General features: G+C 45.6%; 1 protein-coding gene across 2 annotated transcripts in view; it reads right to left on the reverse strand.

The window, feature by feature from the left end:
• Positions 1–21,050, reverse strand: part of LOC146809301 (HLA class I histocompatibility antigen, B alpha chain-like) — a 362,969-nt gene that overhangs the window by 29,465 nt on the left and 312,454 nt on the right. For both annotated transcript variants that reach the window (XM_085616112.1, XM_085616113.1), the window contains exon 6: positions 16,086–16,191. In XM_085616112.1, the coding sequence (XP_085472238.1) occupies positions 16,086–16,191 (106 nt within the window). The remainder of the gene's footprint in view (positions 1–16,085; positions 16,192–21,050) is intronic.

Below are 21,050 nucleotides of genomic sequence, written 5' to 3' on the forward strand. Positions count from 1 at the left end.
AGCGAGCACGCCCGACTCGCACCGGAGTCGCGCCAGAGTCAGGCCCGTCTACGCCCGTCCACGCCAGGACGGGCCCAGGGACACAGGACCTGGTTCCGCCTTCTGCAGTTCCTGTCCATCGTGGCGATAGTTACATCTATACTAGTAAGGAGCTAAAACAGCTTAATTACCACCCCCCGCACAGTGCACTACGTGTGTATTGCCAGTACATAATTTTAAATGCACCCACTGTGGCTTTATCATGGGTAAAATGTCAAGGTGTAATCAACTGAATGCGTTACATAAACGGGGTAAACCGAGGGGTAGAACGAGGGCTGCTAAAACTCCCTCCTCCCCCACAAAACTGCAGTTTTGGAGTGTGAACTGTAGATCACTTCCAAAACATAAGACCGACATCTACGACTTTATAGTAGATGAAAATCCTGACGCCATGTTCCTTACAGAAACTTGGCTTCAGGCTTGCTCGGGGCCTGACATTGCCATGGCGATTCCCGACGGTTATAAACTGGTTAAAATAGATAGAGACACTGGTAAAGGAGGTGGCATTGCGAATATTTTTAAATCAAACTATACATGCACTCTCGATGCCTTCCCAATGCTTGGATGCGAAGCCGGACTATCTAAGCTCGCTACTAGTCCCCAGTTTACTTTGTCTGGCCTCCTGATTTATCGTCCCCCCAGTAACGCTACCACCTGGATAGCTTCCTTTTCAGACGTTATTGCCCCTCTTTCTCTGAAAGCGGCCAACTTCTCTATTCTTGGCGACCTGAACCTCCATTTGGAAGATGGTCAATGTAATGTCAGCAGACTGTTTTTATCTGAATTGGAAGCCTTAAATATCTTATTTTGCAATTCTGGGTCTACACATTCTGCTGGACATTTGCTGGCCCTGTTATTTCTAATCTTCCTTTTGAATGTTCTCTTCCTGCCCGTCCTTTGGAATGGTCGGACCATTATGCTGTTCACCTTGCCTTATCTCAGACAGGAAATCAAAATAAAAAAAGCAGCAGTAAGGATGTATTTATACGTCGTTGGCACAAACTTAATATTATCGATCTTAACACACGTTTATCGAATACTCCTCCTAATACCAACACATCCACATCTGTGTTAAACTCTGAAGTATTCAAATGGCTGAACTCTGCCATCGATGAACTTCTTCCCTTAACACTAAAAAACTCCTCATCTCATCGACCTCCTGCGCCTTGGTTTTCTGAAGATCTAAAACGCATGAAAACTAGCTGTAAGATCTCTGAGAGAAAATGGAGACGCTCTTACTCTGCCTCCCGTAAAATAGCCTACAAGGAAGCCCTTAGGGACTACCATCATCATTGTAAAATGGCCAGAGCTGCCAATGTTTCGAACACAGTAACCAATGCCCAAAACTGTCCTCGTACTCTTTTTTCGGTTGTGAAGAAATTAACTGGAGCAGATACGGTACCAGCCCCTCCCGTACTGGAAGAGGCTCAATGCAATTCTGTCGCGAATTTTTTCATATCTAAAGTAGAGCGCATCTATGACTCATTAAGTATTTCTACATCTAATGATACGCCTCTGCCCGACCCTATTCCTACTCCAGATATTTCACTCCTCTCAAGGGCGAAACTTGCAAACTGGGTACCTTTTGATGATGCTTTTTTTTCCCACTGCCTAAAGAGCATCAAATCTGGCTCCCCACAGGATCCGGTACCCGCTAAGATCTTAAAACTACTTGAACTTAGCCCACGTCCAGTGCTAATGCAACTTCTTAACTCTTCATTACTTGAGTCATATGTTCCACAGGAGTGGAAGCATGCAATGATAATTCCCCTATTAAAAAAGGCTGGAGCGGATATCACCAACTTGTCTAACTTCAGACCAATTTCACTGCTCCCCATTCTATCAAAGATCTTGGAAAGGCATATAAATACACAATTGGCACATTTTGTGGAGAGCTCGTGCTTTTTACATCCGTCCCAATCAGGCTTTAGAGCGCATCACTCAACTGAAACCACCCTCCTAGGAGTCACCGAGAGTCTGTGTCACAGTGTCGATCGCGGTGAAACATTAGCCTTGATCCTTCTCGATCTTAGTGCGGCGTTCGACACTGTGTCTCATTCCATCCTTCTCGCGACTCTCTGGTCCCTGGGAGTAGAGGGTGCGGCTCTAGCCTGGATAGCCTCTTTTCTAAAAGATCGCACTTTTCAGGTGTTTTCTTCTTCTGCTTCTTCTACAATTTATCCCTCGGCGTATGGTGTTCCTCAGGGGTCGATACTCAGCCCCTTATTGTAATTGTAATTGTAATTGTAATTGTAACAGTATTTATTGAGCGCGGTTGCTGCCCGCAGGCGTCCAAGCGCTGGATAGAGGGAAAGTGACTGAGGGAGCTTAAGGTACATAGGATTGAACAAACAACAGTGTCTTTAGGTTTTTCCGGAATGCAAGAAGGTCAGGGTTGGAGCGGAGTGTGATGGGAAGAGCATTCCATAGCCTAGCGGTGTTCAAAGAAAACAGCCTGCCTCCAGACCTAGCTCGCTTCACCCTAGGTACAACGGCCAGGAACGCCTCCGAAGACCGGAGGTTCCTTTTAGGATGGTAGGGGGTAACCAAGCCAGTGTTTATGGCAGGTTCCGTCTTCCAAAAGGTGCGATGTGCCAAGCATAGCACCTTAAAGGACACTCTCTGCTTCACTGGCAGCCAGTGGAGGCTCTTCAGAGCAGGTCTGGCCGACTGGGTCCGTGGAATTTTCAGCAAAGTGCGTGCTGCACAGTTCTGAACAATTTGCAATTTCCTGAGGGTCATCTCCGGGGCCCCCAAGTATAAAGCGTTATTTGAGTCCAGGCGAGATTGAATCAGACCTTGGACTGCCACCTTTTTGGCCTCTAGGGGAAGTAACGGGAGCACCTTCCTCAGAATTCTGAGTAGGCCAAAGCAGGTGGCGGACAGCTTCTTGGCCTGGGTGGAGAAGGAAAGTTTGTTATCTAGCCATACTCCCAGGCTTTTAACACTTTCTTTGTGAGTGGGCGGGGGACCCAGGGCACTGGGCCATAGGGAGGTGAAAGACACAGGAGAGGTTGGTCCCAGGAGCATGAGCTCCGTCTTTACACCATTCAGCTTAAGGGAGGAGTTGGTCATCCATCCCTTCACGTCCACTAGGCAGTTTAACAGGTCTGCTGCGGAGTGAGTATTGTTCTCCGTTGCCAGCGAGACCACAAGCTGGGTGTCGTCGGCATATGACACGATTTTAATGTCATACGGTTCGACAACACCCGCCAGCGGCCTCATGTAGACGTTGAACAACACAGGGCTCACGGAAGAGCCCTGTGGCACTCCGCAGCTCAAGGGTTTCCTGGAGGATACTGTCTTTCCATCGAAGATCTGAAACGACCTCCCAGACAGAAAGGACTCGAACCACCTTAAGGCGTCACCTGAGACCCCGATGTTATAGAGACGGTCTAGCAAGGTGGTATGGCTGACCGTATCGAAGGCGGCACTTAGGTCAAGGAGGATCACTGCCACTGATCCTCCCTGGTCTAGTATCCTTCTGGTTTCTTCGGTGACTGCCAATAAGGCGGTTTCAGTACCATGCTTTGGTCTGAAGCCTGTCTGGGAAGTATGTAGTAGAGAGTGGTCCTCCAGGAACTGGACCAGCTGCGCGTTTATGTGTTTCTCTAACACCTTGCTAACCCAAGGGAGAAGTGAAATGGGGCGATAACTGGCGTGGTCGTCTGGGTCTAGGCTGGGTTTTTTTAGCAGTGCCCGCACCATGGCCTGTTTCCAAGCCATGGGGACTGAACAAGCAGATATGGAGGTGTTGAGGAGGTCTAGAATTGCGGGCAGGATGGTTTTGCTGGCTCGCATAAGGATCTCTGGGGGAGCAGGATCACAAGGGGAACCCGACTTGACTTGTTGGGCCACCTTGCTTAAGGTGTCCAGATCCAGAGGATGGAAGTACTCAAGGGAGGGCTGGTCTGGGTGAGGGGGCGGTCTAGGGGGAGGTGAGATGCTCGAGTCCAGGGATGTGGCTGCGATAGGGAATGTAGAGTAAATTTTTTGAACCTTTTCGTAGAAGAAGTCCGCGAGCTCGTTGCATTGGTCCTGGGTTTTAATGGGTGGAGGGGCCGTATTGACATTGGAGCACTGTTTTATAATTTGAAAGATTTCTTTTGGCTTGGATTTTGCTTCTAATATTTTCTCGGAGTAATGGGTTGCCTGGGCTGACCTGATTGCTTCTTTGTAGGATCTGATCGCCTCTTTGTAGGCAATCTTCTTATCTGGGAGGAAGTCTAGGCGCCAAGCTCTCTCTCGTTGTCTGCAAATGCGTTTTAATTGTCTTAGAGAGTCGGAAAACCAGGGAGCGGATTTCTGTGATCTCTTCGCGAAGGACTTACGATGCGGAAGGATCGCGTCTAGCGAATGAGTGATCCAGCTCTCATAGTGGGTGTTTGCCACGTTGGGGTCTGGACAGGGTAGCGGGCGCGTGGAGTCTAGGTTGTTCATCCAGAGCTCTAGTGGGAGTTTTGACCAGTTCCTCCTGGTGGTGGTTTGGGGAGGTAGCTGGGGGGTCTTGTGTTTTACCCAGGAGAAAGGAATTAAGAAATGGTCTGACCATGGGAGGGGGATGGGTGGATCCACAGTTAGATTCAGACAGTTACTGAATATGGGGTCGAGTAAATTGCCTTTATCATGGGTCGGGGCAGCAACCAGTTGGAGCAGTTGGAGAGCTTCCAGGTCCTCTTGTAGTTCGTGAGCAATGTGGTCTGAGGGGGAGTTAAAGTGAAGGTTGAAATCACCCAGGATTGTGTGATTGGCAGAGGAAAGGATTCTTTGCGTTGTAATTTCTGGAAGAGACCTGTGAAACTTTTTTGCAGGCTCGGGGGGGCGATAGATTAGGGTGCCAGAAAAAGTGCTGTTGGCATGAAACTCTATACAGAATTCTGCACTCTCGCACTCAGGGATGGTTCCTGCTGTAAAACGGCATCGGTACTGGTCTTTTAAGATGATCGCCAGACCTCCGCCTCTCCCTAGCGGTCTATCCACTCTGAGGATATAATATCCTACGGGTAAGGCTTTTACCACGTCTGGCTCGGAGTGGGCAGTGAGCCACGTTTCTGTTAGGAATACCGCGTCCGCTCTTTCCTCCTCCAACAGCATGGAGATCTGTGTGCTGTGTTTAGGTAGGGAGCGGCAGTTGAGCGCGTACATATGGTACGTTAGAGCCGCGGTCAAGGGGGTTTCGCAGAAAGAGTGTTTGCACCCTGAACATCGGGCAGGTAGCTCTGTGGGTCTGAAGGTATGAGGGCACTGGGGAGTAATAGTCCTGCCTATGCTATGTAAGGTCGTCGAGCTGTAGGTTCTGCTCTGGATAAGGCAGGAGCCAGGGGTCATGGCCCCGGGTCCCGGCTGGTCGCGGACGGGCGCAGACGGGCTTGCCTTAGGCGCGCCTTCGGCGCGCAAACGGCGCTCCCGCTGCGCTCGTCCGCTGCGCTTCCTGTGGATGCACATATTTGACCAGAGGGGGGGTGTGGCCTAAGTGGGCGTGGTCAGCGTGCACGCCTCGTCTGATGGCGGCCGCTGGGGCTGATGAGGAGCGTCAGCAGCGTTTAGAGCAGCTGTGCGCTAATTTCCATCAAGTCCTGGCGTTGGTGCAGTTTAAAAGCAGCACGTTTAAGTGACACCACACAATTGTAAAAGTAAGCTTTTGTATTAAAAACAATCAAGTATTTCTCAACACTCGTACCTCCAGCTCCCGGCTTTCCGCCTCAGGAACTGGGTCAACAGTCTGCCGGTGCGCTGGAGCTCAGCGTTTATATAGTGCGATCGAGGGGGCGTGGCCTAAGTGGGCGTGGTCAGCATGCACGCCTCGTCTGATGGCGGCCGCTGGGGCTGATGAGGAGCGTCAACAGCGTTTAGAGCAGCTGTGCGCTAATTTCCATCAAGTCCTGGCGTTGGTGCAGTTTAAAAGCAGCATGTTTAAGTGACACCACACAATTGTAAAAGTAAGCTTTTGTATTAAAAACAATCAAGTATTTCTCAACACTCGTACCTCCAGCTCCCGGCTTTCCGCCTCAGGAGCTGGGTCAACAGTCTGCCGGTGCGCTGGAGCTCAGCGTTTATATAGTGCGATCGAGGGGGCGTGGCCTAAGTGGGCGTGGTCAGCGTGCACGCCTCGTCTGATGGCGGCCGCTGGGGCTGATGAGGAGCGTCAACAGCGTTTAGAGCAGCTGTGCGCTAATTTCCATCAAGTCCTGGCGTTGGTGCAGTTTAAAAGCAGCACGTTTAAGTGACACCACACAATTGTAAAAGTAAGCTTTTGTATTAAAAACAATCAAGTATTTCTCAACACTCGTACCTCCAGCTCCCGGCTTTCCGCCTCAGGAGCTGGGTCAACAGTCTGCCGGTGCGCTGGAGCTCAGCGTTTATATAGTGCGATCGAGGGGGCGTGGCCTAAGTGGGCGTGGTCAGCGTGCACGCCTCGTCTGATGGCGGCCGCTGGGGCTGATGAGGAGCGTCAACAGCGTTTAGAACAGCTGTGCGCTAATTTCCATCAAGTCCTGGCGTTGGTGCAGTTTAAAAGCAGCACGTTTAAGTGACACCACACAATTGTAAAAGTAAGCTTTTGTATTAAAAACAATCAAGTATTTCTCAACACTCGTACCTCCAGCTCCCGGCTTTCCGCCTCAGGAACTGGGTCAACAGTTATTCAACAGTTATTCAACATTTATGTAAGACCCCTAGCTACTATTGTGGAGGAAGCTGGTCTCACACTGTATTCCTACGCCGACGACTCCCAGATCATTTTTTCTCTCTCTAACAAAGAGTGTAACAACACCTCTGCTCTGAAAGAAGGTCTGATCCGTGTCTCTAAATGGATGAAGAGTAATTTTTTGAAGCTCAACGGTGACAAAACCGAGGTAGTGATACTAGGTAAGAACAAGGATCTCTGGGGCCCCCACCATTGGCCAAATGATATGGGACCAACCCCGCAACCTGTAACTGCAGTTCGCAATCTCGGGTTTATCATTGATGAGAAACTTACAATGAGACAGCAGGTTGTAAAGGTGGCCTCTATCTGTTTTGCCACCTTGAGATGGCTTCAGAAGATTTTGTGGATGTTGCCCCTCCCCACACAAAGAACGGTAGTCCAGGCGTTGGTTGTTTCCCGCCTGGACTATGGCAACGTCCTATACCTTGGAGCCGACTTAACAACTATAAAAAAACTTCAGGTTGTGCAGAACGCTGCTGCCCGTCTGCTCTGCAACGTTCCTAGGAGAACTTCTGCTTCCACAGCACTTCGTGACCTTCATTGGCTTAAAAGTTCAAACAAAATTAAATTTAAAGCCCTGGGTCACATTTTTAGAATCAAACACGGCTCAGCCCCAAAATACCTCCAGGGCCTTATTCAGGCCTATAAACCCAGTCGAACTCTAAGATCATCAGTACATGGTGATTTTTCTGTTCCCAGATTTAAGCTAGTAAAGATGGGGGGGGCGCTCCTTTGCCTATTTAGGTCCTAGATTTTGGAACGCTCTTCCTGTGACCCTAAAGACAGAAACCAATCTTTTTCGTTTCTGCAAGGGACTTAAAACGTGGCTCTTCCAGCAGTAATTTGTAGCCCAGTAAAATCAGCTTGACATTTCTCTTCTTCTCCAGTCTGTCCCTAAGCGCCGGGAAACCCACTGCGGGTAGCTGTGCGCTCTAGAAGTTTTAAAAATAAATAAAAGCCATTGTGTTGTGTCCGATCGAAATATACGTAATGCTTCCGATGGACGTGAAAAGGAAAACAATCGGCATGCTGTGATAATCCATGTTTTCCTTATGTTACTGTACGCAGGACACAGAAAAAAGAAGTGCTCAATTGTCTCTTGTGCAGTCTGACATATTGGGCACATAGGAGTGATTGTAACATTGGCCCATTGTTTTTCCAAACTTTTAGCGGTAGGGTCCCAAACCTGAACTGAATATAAAGTGCTCGTGCCTGTGGTGGTTCAATTTCATCCATGAACACGTCAAAGTTAAAACAGCTCTTAACACTTAAAAATTGCAAAGTTAAAGTGCCACGTGCTACGGTTTTATTGCTAGAGGAATTGATAAAATCCCAGTATTTAAGGGGGCCATTCCTTTTGTGATAGAACCAGGGGCCTCCCACATCATATCCAGACCCAGGCGATACAGCCATTCTCTAACCCTCTTGAACCATTGCAATAATTCACCTTTCTGTTATTGTAGGGTTAATAATTCCACCACCGCCTCTTTTACGTGGATCTCTATATTGTTAGCCCAAATTCTGACCCAAAACATCAGTACTCTAAGGACAGCAAAGTGTGAGATAGATTTAACTCCTAACTCAAGGCGTAGTGGTAAAATTGGGGTATTAATTGGGACATTAAGTATTGCCTTAAGGAATTTAATTTCCGCTATCTCTAACTTTTTAGTGTTCTTCAAACCCTATAATTCGGCGCCATACAAAGCTACACCTAATACTTTGGCCCTATGTATCTCCAGTACAGGAGAAATTGGGCGGTAGGTTGAACATCTTAGCCTCCGAGCTATTGCGCAGTCTACTAGTTGGAGTGATGACTCACTCTTTTGAATTTGGGGAGTCCATGCTAAGTTGTCACTAATTCTGACTCCCAGGTAATCAAAGACCTTAACCTGTTCTAATTGTTGGGTGCCCAATATCAGCTTCCCCTTTGAATGTTTGTAGGGGTTAAAGACCATATATTTAGTTTTTGAGCAATTAAATTAGAGGCCCCGGTCTTTGCAGGCTTCTGCAAACTTATTTAAGGTGTTCTGAATATCCTTCGGAGTCTTAGAGATAAGGAGTGTGTCGTCTGCAAACAACAAGGAGAGTAAGGGACTGGCTCTAATCAAGGAGGATCTCCTCCGCAATCATATAGCTCTTGAATCAACCCATTGATGTACTGGGTGAATAGAGTTGGGGCAAGCACGCAACCCTGACGTACCCCTTTGGAAATTGTGCTTGTGGATGACCTAAAACCAGCCTGCAGGTGGGAGACGATGTTATTCTCTTCCATCCACTTTTGGATACGGAGCACCATAACTTTACAAAAGAGTTTCTGGGAGTCATCTAGAAGACTTATCGGTCTATAATTTCAGGGGTCTCCTTTCTCTCCTTTTTTAAAGATTTGTATTATTTCTGCTCCTTTCCATGTCGGGGGAATATCCCCCCCTCGCTGGATGGTGTTAAAAACCTTTTGAAACAAAGGGCCCCAAATATTTGGCTTGGCTTTGTACAAGTCTCCTGGGAGACTGTCTAAGCCGGGAGCTTTTCCTGCCTGCAGTAGGTTAATTGCTGCTATGATTTATTTTAGGGAAAACCCTTCAGTAACTCCCTTTATTGGCACCAGGCTGACTTCCCCTACGGCTGCCACAGTTTCTTCTTCTAAAGCGGGGGGTGGCTCCCTAGTATAAAGTTTTCTAAAATACTCTTCCCAAACCTGTGGTTGACTATAAAAATCATCTTCACTGACCTGCCTTACTGAACCTTTAGCAAGTAAATGCTAGAACGTTTGACTATCTTTCTGTTTGGAGGCCTCAACCAATGTACGCCAGTTATTGGCCTCCCAGGTCTTTTTCGCTCCAGCCTGTGCCCTCTTGTGCAACTTTCTACTATTCATGATGGCCTCTTGAACTCCTTGCTTTTACTGTTTCTGGTAAGTTAGCCTTTGCTAATCTACAATCCTCATTGTACCATGGGGCATCGCTTCGTTTAAGAGTGTTAAAGCTTATAGATTTGCTAAAATATTGCTTAATGCTATTGGACAGTTTCTGGTAACTAGTTAAGATACGATCCCCCTCATTGTGGTCTAAGTCGCTAACTACCTCAAGAGTCTTCTTCATACATTTTTGGGATTAATTGCCCATCAGCTATCATACTGGGCCATTTGATACATCTATTATTGTTTGTTGTAACAATGGGTACCATATTGTTAGAGGTTTGACTCTCAAAGATAGGAATGCCAGATAGCTCCATGCAAAGGGCATTATGGTCACTATCATAACAGATTAAAACAGTCATATCCTTGACATGAGACCACATGTCAAGGTCTACCATCATGTAGTCTATCCTACTTTTTGTACAACCCCTTTTAAAAGTAAATTCCGCTGCCTCATCAGCCGGTGTACGCCCATTACAGGCACGCGCCCCATGTGCCAAAGTAAGGCACAGTACCTGCTGGCCCACTTTAGTGAGTCTTTTAATGGGTGGATTAAGTAGTTTTTTAACATCCCTAGCTTGCTCTTCTTCCTGAACTAGCTCTTGGGTATACTTCACCGGCTCATAGATTGTATTAAAATCACTTGCAAGAATGAGGGGAGGGCCTCCACTACATTTCTCTAAATAGTCAACTAACGTTATTGTTTCCGAAGGCTTATGTTGGCTACTGAACCTATTGTAGACATTAATCAATCTAAATTGGACACTCCTTTTTGCCCATTATAAATCAATACCAAGAATCTCCTGAGAGTCTACCCTCAGATGCTTTATTCTACAGTTCAGCGTTGTCCTGACTCAGATTATCAACCCTCCCGCAGGACGTCCCACCTTTGATGATCTGGCATCAGTACTAAAAGTGGAGAACCCCACCCTGTGTACCGCTCAGTCGCCCAGGTTTCCTGGAGAAGGCATATGTGGTGACTATCAAACATCCTACCCCATTCCGGATCACTTAATTTGGATTTAAAACCGGCAATATTCCATGATATGATCTGTAGTGCATGATTATTACACTCACTCCTGCATTGCCATTGGCTCGGTGTAGAGTTAACGTCTGTTGGTGTCTGAGATATTTCAGGGGTGTTTTGGCCTATGATAGGGATAATAACTAACTCCTCACCCACCATGTTATTAAAAAATGTGTTTCCCTCAGCATGGGTGGTTATAGCAACCCTATCTACCGAAGACCCTCTCCCTCGATTTAGTCAGTCAAGGCTATCGAAGTCAGTAAGTGCTTCAAATCTATTACTGATTACCAGGGGAAAGTGGACTTGCCTTTTTACTGGGCTGTGAGATGGGTGGACAATTTGTTGGGGATTTGACCTGGTCTGCTTAAAATGCCTATAGAAGAGGCCAAGTGGCATTAATTCTTTTTTTTAAAATTTGTTTATTTTGTCTGGTCCGACAAGTGATCCGCCCCTACATTGCAATCATTCATTTTGTGTTGTACAGAAATTAGATATACATATGTACAAGCTTCAACAGACAGTTATCTGCAGGTACATTAGATCATTCACCAGTACATTGACATTCTCTGCTGTACAGGGAGGCCTTCCATACAGTATAACAATTACATGCCATTATTCACCCCGGTGTTGTGCATGTAGATAACAGTCACATGTTCATACTCCCCCTATACAATATAACCAAACATCTCCGCCTATCTCTTATAGTTATTGTTCAGATCTCCGGACCTATCTTACTCATCACTCTGCATTTGCTGGAGATATTGCCTTAGCGGTTCCCAGAAATCCCTGGGCCGTGATGCTTGTGATAGTTCTTCCGCATAGACCTCCATAGTTTCCCTACAATTTGACATGTCTACCAGCTAATCCTTGAACCTAGGGGGGCTCTTGCTGCCCCATCTAATTGCCAGCAGCAGGGATATCGCTTGGAATTTACGCTTCTTCACGGGCTTCAATTTATATATCCCCAGCAAGCACACCAGAGGAGTGCTCGGCACTAGTTCAGCCAGCATTCTCGTTATTGCATCCGTTATATCTTGCCAGTATTTGTGTATCTGAGGGCATACCCACGCTAGGTGTAGGAAATCTGCGTGCAGAGCGTCGCATCTTTGACATTTGTCATGTGTTCTGAGACCTTATCTATGTAATTGCGTTGGGGAGTAATAAAATTGATGCAGAAATTTAAAGTGTATGATACGCAAATTACAATTTGATGTCAATAACCTTAATTGTGTGCAGCTATATTCCCAGTCTTGTACCTCAATGGCTTCTCCTAGCAGTGTTTCCCACCTGATAAGTGATGTATTACTAAGCTCTTTTTGCTCTGATTGTGATGCAGTGTATAAACAGGTAATTAATTTCTGGCGTGTTGGTGCTTTCAGCATAGCTTGTAGTGCGAGTAGTGTTGGTGGTTCCTTCGGGTAGGTTGTATACATATCCCTGATCGCCATCTGCAAGTGCAGAAGGGCGAGCATCTTCATTGGTGTATTATGTATGCTCAATGATGGATCACCGCGTTGTATAACTCTGCCATGCGGGAAAACATCCTTCATGGCGAAGATCTTCATGTCGGACAGTAGCTGTGTCATTTTCGTTTCCTGCATCACCGACAGCTTCGGGTGGTTAGCGATGGGAAGTGTTGGGGCATAAATAGGTAGTTTATCTGCCCTGCTCACTAGTGTATGCCACGCCCTCGAGGTACAGCGCACCGGCTGGAACGTGTCTGTATGTGTGTAGGATGTGGGGTGAGTGTCGGGTGTACACTGTCCGTCTCCACCGCTATATGTGGGATGTACGCGTGGTATTTTGTCCAATAGTTTGCGTGTTGCGCCTGCGCAATAGAAATAAGGTTGCATGGCCGGTGCTCCGAACCCGCCCTGATGATATGGTTTCGTTAATATTCCCCACCCTACTCTAGCTTACTTGCCCGCCCATGTGAGTCTTTGCAATGCAGATCTCAGTTTGGAGAAAAACGCCTGCGTCAACCAAATAGGAATGTTGGTAAATAAATATAAAAATTTGGGTAGAATTATCATTTTTTGCAGAGCAATCCTGTCTGCTAACGATAGGGATAGCTGTATCCACCTGGTTATCTGTTCGTCAAGTTTCATCAGCGCCCTACCGTAGTTCTCCCTTATGACTAAATCTGGGTCCCTATGTATCCACATGCCGAGATATTTGACTGGATCAGTTTGCCACTTTAGGGGATAATTCAGTGTAGGCTGAGTCGTGGCCGGCGTTAAGGGAATTAACACTAATTTGTCCCAGTTTATACGTAAACCTGCATATTGTTCGAAACGGACATACTCTTTGATAAGGTCATTGAGGTGGGTGTTTGGATGACGAATGAATAGCACCATGTCGTCAGCGTATAGGGAGATGTTGAGAGGTCGTAGACCCATCTGTAGGTCTGCTTCCGAATGGTGTTGGCGAATTCGACAGGCTCCAAAATCAGTGTAAACAATTTCGGTGATAACGGGCAGCCCTGTCTTGTCCCTGTTCCTATATTTATGGGGTCAGATGTCTGTCCATTTAATCTAATCCTAGCAGACGGATCCTTATACAGAATTTCGATACATCTCACGAACCTCTCCAGAAAACCCATCCCACGCAGTACCTCAAACATGTACGTCCATTCCACCGAATCGAATGCTTTCGCAGCGTTCAATAATGCCGCCGCCGCCGGCAGCTCCGGATCCAGGTGGTGATAAAGGGCAAAAATGGTCAAGGGGCATTAATTAAATTTTATATTCTGATTCTGGTCCAGGTTGTTCCTTCCAGCTATTGAGTAATTGCCTTGCAAGGTCTGGTGATCTGTAATTAATCACTACACAGTCTCCCTTTGCTGTCTTCCGTAGAGGTCCAACCCAGTACACTCTGCGGGTATACAGAATATCATGGAAGCTGGAACTAGAAAAGTCTGTATTCTGCGTAAGCCAGTGACAAGCCTTATTCTTTAATTGAATAAAGGATTCCTTTTTCTCTCCTCTAAGTGATGGTACATTAGTTAAGATCACCACGTAAGGGCAGCAGTCTGGGGGAAGAGGAAGAGTTACATCATTGTAGCTTCCTTCACATAAAGGAGCATCATTCAATTGTATATTTGTCTGCGTTGGTGGAACCAAGTTTTTCCTATACTGTGTCAAACTAGTACTAGTAGGATCTGTGTTTCCATAATGTTTACGATGCCTGGTATTATCCCTGCTATTATCTACTAGTTTGGCCTGGTCACTCGTTTGTTCACTAGCCTTCACTAGAGGTTGCACTAAGTTACCGTGGTGCCTTTCAGCCTTATTACTAACTTTCCCGCTGGCTTCACCCCCTTTATCATCTCCCTGTTGGATTACACACCCAGACATTAATAAACCATGTGTCTTTTTTACACCTTCCACATTATTTTCTAGATTATCAAGCCTCTTCAAAATGGGTTGTAGTCTGTTTTGCATTATTTCATCGAAACCATCCATTAGAAGCTTGATGTCTTGTGGGGATAAAATTATAGGGGACGGAATAATGGAAGAGGGGCTCATTTCAGCAGGTGATACAGCAATAGGCCTGTTACTATCCCCAGTGGGGGCCTGTCTCTGTTTTCTCTTTGATCTAGTATTTACTATAGATTCAGGATCTCAATGTTTAAGCTTCCTCTTTCTTTTAGCTGGGGGACAGGGTACTGTAACTGCTTGGGATCGAAGGGAGGGCAGATCAGGGCTGATGGGTCATTTGTCAATTGTTCTAAAATAAGGCTCCCTGGTACAGTGGCCATTTTTTGCCCATCAGTTGTTACATCCTGATTCAAACATATATCAGAAACGCCCTCTATTGATAGACGGCGTTGAACTACAAGTATTTCTTTATCTATGACCTTTGCAGCTCGCGTTAAAAAACTGTCAAGGGTTGAATTCTGCATAGACCTTGGTGTACTCTCCATCTCATCCACCCACCTTACCTTAGCCATGGTCCAATAATGCAGATGTTAAAAGTCTTACGTGCTGCTTGGTGGAATCCCCCAGATTCCCAATGGGTCACATAAAACAGTTCCAGGAAAAAATGGGCATTTGAAGTTTGAGTCAATAAACAGGACTAAGAGAGCAGGCTTTGACGGGCCCGCACTTGGCCTGGGCAAAGCAGCAGGAGCCCACAATGGCTTTAATGCGGCTCTGGGCGCGGGAAGAGGCGTCTCTGCCCCACAGGCTGCTGGGACTCACAGACCCTCCTGGTTATGCTGGCCGTTCTCCTCACGGCGTTGGCGACAAACTTCCTGGGCTTCCCGCGCTGTGGGAGCCCACAACGGCTTTAATGCGCCTCCATGTGTAGCATGTATATGCGTATATGTATGTATGCGCGTATATAGCCAAGAATCCCCCTGGGAAGAACCAGCCCCCTCACCTTGATGGTTTAGAATGAAAGACCCCATCTCTTCTTCGAAGATGACACCCCCCCCAGGGATGTCAGACCACTGCATGTTGAAGATACAGCATGCAGGACCCTGTGTCAGCTTGGAAGAAATTCTCCTCTGGAGGGAGGAATAAGGGTCTTTTATAAGGAAGAGTGGTCACTCCACGGCTTTTTCTAGAATCAATATGTTTTTTAAAACAACCAAACAATCATGAATGTGTTTCCAAACAAGTGCGATCATGCACAGCTGGCTATTGGCCAATGATGAAAAAAGTGGTGACCCTTATACAGAATACTTATACCGTGCCTCAGGACATGTTTATGTGCGTCAGGTACAGGAATTATGATAGGGTACCGAGAGTCTGGTATTAAAGAGACAGGAGCAAGCTACTAGGTAAAAGGTCACTTTTGTATGTAAAATGGTGTACACATGACAGGACTATCCTAAAGGACATGGCAGAACCTCTTCAAGGCAGCCGCTCTTGATGAGCCCTTTCATACCAATGTGTATAAACTTGTTCACAGTACAAAATTGTCACTGCTGATCGTTTTGCGGCCTAGAACTCCAGTGTAGTTGGGAACAGTACCCTGCCATGCGTCCCCGTGAGCAATGTTATTCAACTGTGAAAAATACTGTATACAGAAAGCCTATTCAGCTGAGTTTAATGGAGTCAGATTGGAATATAGAGGTGATGGTATGAAAGTGCTTTTTGTGAGCAGGTGTTTTAAAAAAAGTTCCATATCAATAATATTTCAGGAATGAAACGTGTTGGGACAAGAAGTACTTTTAAAATCTCTGTTGCATTTGAATAATAAACCTCATCGCACCTCAAAGATGGATATAAACTTCTTGAAGATAAACTTTGCCCGAGAAGTGTGCTACATACTACACGGAACCTGTTAAAGGAAACACATGATGTGTGGATAGACTTCTTGATGATATCACAGGAACACACAGACTTCCTACCTCAATCCCTATTATAAATACTTAAAATGAGTGCACTTACCAAACCTTGCAGCAGAAGATTAAAACCACCAGAAAGATAATACTTCCAGCGGCTATGGAAAGCCCAGCAGACACTTTCAGGAAAATAAACTGATCACTTTCTGGTACTGAAAAGTAATTGAGGAAAATGAAAGGGTTAGCTTTGTAAAGTAATGCAAACAGAAAATGATCAGCATATCACCTTTGTAAACTGATGGAATAGTATGTCTCTTGTGCACAGGTATGAAAATTACTGCACCTAAAAACTAAAATACTTGTTTTGTAATCTTTCAGCAATACATTTTTAGCAAGCCTCTAGATTATTTTCACTTAAGATATAAAGGTAATGAAGTGGTGTTTGTCACTACTCTTCTTTGACACCCTTAATCCTTTCTATCATACATACTTTTAGTGATGTAACCTGTACGGTGATTCCTTTACACATGCTGGCATACTTTTTCTCGGATGACATTTTCAATATTTCCCTCCTGCTGATTTCCTTCTTCCCATGTGCACCATCACTGGCTTGGTCTGACTTTTTCTTAACCAACACTACTTTGCATTCTGGGGCTTGTACAAGAGAACACGCTGCAACAACAAAAGCACTACAGAATGCGCAGAATGCGTTTTTTCTAATATTCCTTTTGTTTTCACACATACATAATAATGACATACCTACAAATCATTTCAAGCATCAAACAACAATTAAACCAAAAGTACAAAGGATTATAAACATTGTGGCTGGGAAAGTATATATGCCAAAGGAATGGTATAAGGAGAGAGGGACGAGGAAAGTGACTAAGGCTACAAACCAGTATGATTGCTTGTTCTTAGAGTCTTTGAAGTTCTTAGGAGATAGCTTCAAGAAAAATGGAGTTACAGTATTATAAAAGGGACACCACACAAACTCCCAACAGTGGAGAAGGAATGACTCAGGAAGTAAAGGAAGTGTCTTATTCAATAGTTTTTGTAGAAGGAATACTGCAGCCTAATGCTTCGGCACTTGATCGCTAAAGACCAGAAAATGTATCATTGCAAGGAAGACCAGGATGATAAGGGAAAGGAGGACCAGGACAAGGGAGATTAGTATGAGAGCAGTGGGAATGACCACTCTGGGTGGCTAGGAACAGGATGGTTTGAAGAAGGAGGACCAGGACTAATTGAATAAGATAGGAGACCAAGGCAGATCAGATCCGTTGGTCTTGGACCATAAGAACTAAGAACTAAAGACTAGATAGAAGAGGATTAGGTGGGTTAGAAGGATAAGGATAAGCAGGAACAAGGCTACTAGATATGGTCACGAGGTATTTAACCTAGAGCACCATAACCCAAAGTATCAAGTGGAGCAGGAGTTCCAAGACCTGGGGTAGGAGGACCAGGAAGGCAAGGATTAGGGAAATCAAGACAACCAGAGCCACAAGGACCAATGGGACCAAACAAGGACCAAAATAACAAGGCTCAGCCCAAGAGGACCTAATAAGGAGAACCAGGACCAGTGGACCAGGGGACAGGGACTAGGGAGGATTGGATCATGATGACTCAAACCAGGGGGACTCGAAGTGCCACACCTGGGAGAACCAGGACAACAAGATCAGGTGGAGTGGGACCCAGGAGACCTACTGGATCAGGAGGCCAGGAAGGGTCAATACAAGGAAGGGCCAGAAACTGGGACAGGAGGGCCATGTTCAGGAAGAACTAGAACTAGGAGCACCAGATTCAGGAAACCAATACTAGGGGACCAGTTATGGTTAGACCAGAGACAATGAGGAACAGGAGGAACAAAAGAACCCAGAAAAGGAGGACTTGGGTCAGGACAAGTTGGAAGATTAACACCAGAAGCCACAGAAGAATCAGGACGAGAAGTAAGAAACCCAAAAGCAGGATGGCACCTACGTGATTCTTGGCCAAGTCTTTTAGGATATCCCTTTTGAAACTGTTTCTTTTTTATTCTTCTTATGCTGTGAACTCATAGAAACCCCTATGTTTTTTCAGCCCTTTTGAAGAACTGGTTAGTATTTGCTGAAACATCAGAGCATGCAGAAAGAATGGCAAGCAAGGACTCTTACACTTTGACCTCTGAGTAATAGGAGATGCTGTATGACGCTGGCACAGTAGTTTGAGAGTGGATGAGAGGTCAAAGGGACTGAAACATGGCAGAGGGGTCTAAAGGAGAATAGGTGACAAAGAATGTGGTCTGTGAATGATGCCAGATAAGGTTTGAGAAACTCAGAAAGTTAAAGCTAACGTCTAACAATGGGGGTCAAAGGGCTATGGCAATGGGCAAAGTGGAACTCAAGATCATAAGAAGGCTCTTATGAGCAGAAGAGGGGAGGAGGGCAGCTCTATATTGACCATCTGAGATGGCCCATGGGGGATTGTGAGGAAAAATTGCTCTGATTGGCAACTGTGATAGCACTGGGAACCAAGGCCAGCAGTGATATACCAGAAGAGTGGTCTGTGGAACTCTGACGGCTAAATGAATGGTGGTGGACATACCTATGTTTCAGAAGCAAAACATAACTCAGTGTCAAGACTGGTGGATTAGTCTCTATGACTCCCAGACCATTGCACTGACATACCATGTTATATGTATGGTTTAAGTGTAGTAAGTGTGCAGTAGTTAGCCTCCATGTGTGGTAAATGTCTGACTGCTAGAACCAGTGGGATGCATTTTGGATGGCCTATGGTTTATTATGGGATGTGAGGGAGATTAGATCCAGCTTCCCCAGGCTGTGGAAGTGTATTGAATGTATCCCTGTGGTTGGAGGGTGGAGACTCATACACTGAAGTGTGGTAGAATGGAGAAAAGTTTCTCCCAGAAATTAGGGAGGGCAGTTTTGTTTTCAGCAACAGAGGTATTAGTTGGAGCCCAGAGTACTATTGGCAGACATGCGGACTTAATCTCAATATTATTGGTCAGCGCAAGATTGACAATCGCTCGCGTGTGGATCTCACCAACACCCCCATCGGTAATGGAATGGTGGGGATTAGTTAAAGAAACATATGATATGGAATTAGCATTGTGTGGTAAATAATTTAATTACCGGTACTTAATTTGATGCAGAAAATCTATAATAATAGCTCAGTAAAATAAGAGGCAGAATCCGTGGTATTAGAGGTTCGGAACGGGCTTTATTCCAAAATCAATTCGAATTGATGGACTCCATATTCCATCACCAAGGAGGTTCAGGAAGTGAAGGACATACTTTATTGACAGGTAATCATTTTTATAGAAGAGGCATTACAGTGAAACAGATGCAGGAGGCGTAACAGTTGATAACAGAGATAAAAACATACATGCGTAACTAAAATGGGTGTAACGAGGCGTAACTAAAGAACGTCATCAGGTATGATGTCATAAATGGGTGGTTCCATGAAAGAATTTCGCAATGTCAGCAGAAATACTTGGCAGAGATGCGCGCGCAGCAGCATGACGTGTGATTGACGTGCAACTAGGGGGTGAAGGGGACTTGACATTTAGCTCTACATGTGGAGACAGAAGTCTGGGGGGTCAAGTCAACCTAATCCCAAATCATATCTAACATCCTATGTTTAAAGAACTACGTTATCCAAAAGGAAAGGTCTCTCGAATAAAATCTATTCTATACTGACTGTGAGTGCGTGTACAAGCGTCTAAGTGTCTACACTAGATGCAAGGGCAGAAATCTTCCATAGTAACAGGGCTATGAATTACTTGCATAAAGACAGAGAAGCCGGGCCCTTTGCTCGGTAGCTGGAAGAATGTTTACTTAAACTACTAGACAGGAATGCATTGGATGGGGAGCGGAGCAGATAATCTCGAAGGTGAAATACAGTTTTTGGCAAGCAGACAGGTCGAGTCAGGCACCGTTAGCCGCGCAGGGAGTAGGACAAAGTTCATGGATACAGATGCGAGCTCAGACTGGAGCTTTCAGAGGCAGAAGGCAGAAAAAGGCTTAATGGCAGAATCAGGGCCTACTCGCCTGGACTGTAAAATGGGATAAATGAACCATATAAAGCCGGTGGCCTTTCATACTTAGGAATAGAATATCCGGCCCATTCATGGCGGATCTGAAAGAGGACATGTTGACGGTGGACGCACATGTGTTTGCGTCTTCATAACTGGAACTGGAGGGAACATACATGTACTTGTGATTTATACATGAAACCGTTGGGGTCCAAGATAGGGGACATAACTGATCATAAAAATCCATATTTCCACATTCCCTCCTTGTCCCCTACTTGCCCTTAGGAGATATCAATCTTCATCAATCCGTCGATCTGTTCATATAGCATCATTTGTTCTTCTTTCTTCTTCCGGGATGAATGAAATCTTGGTGGTGGAATACACGATGTGGCACACAGACCACAAATCGCTGGTCCACATTGTAGGCATAAGCAGCAACTGAATAGTATGAGAAAGCCAATACCTAGGAAGGATAGGACCCTCCATCCCCAGGCTGACAATACACCCCAAAACCAACCGGACCAAGTCCAGGTGCCTGGATTCTGGTGTATCTGGCTTACAATCTTATGAAGGCGAGTTATTGTTTTATATACTGACGGCGAATTTTCTGGTATGAAAATGCAACAACTTGATCCGATGACCCTACAAGCTCCGCCCCTATCGGCCAGGATGACGTCAAGGACAAGACGATTTTGAAGCACAACAATCCGCATAGCAGACTGCTCTTCTGTTAAATTGCCTAAGGCGGAAATAGTTTCGTTCACTACTGCTTCAAGGGTTCTGGTTAATCTACGTATCAGCTTACTATTGGTAACTGTACCTATATAGGGAAAGAGACCTTTATTGAAATCTGTGTATTTTTCCCATGCTGTTTCAGTGTAATCGACTATTGGGAGATCTCTCCGTTCTCTATTGTGTACTAAATGAGTATTTCTGTGATAATCAGGAGGAGCTAGGAAAACGGGTGGCAAAAGGAATCCGATGTAGCAGGTACCATCCCAATCTAGAGGCAAACGTATATATGCAGTCTGACCACATACG

The sequence above is a fragment of the Triturus cristatus genome, chromosome 7, assembly GCF_964204655.1.
Source record: "Triturus cristatus chromosome 7, aTriCri1.1, whole genome shotgun sequence".
NCBI classification, from domain to species: Eukaryota; Metazoa; Chordata; class Amphibia; order Caudata; family Salamandridae; genus Triturus; species Triturus cristatus.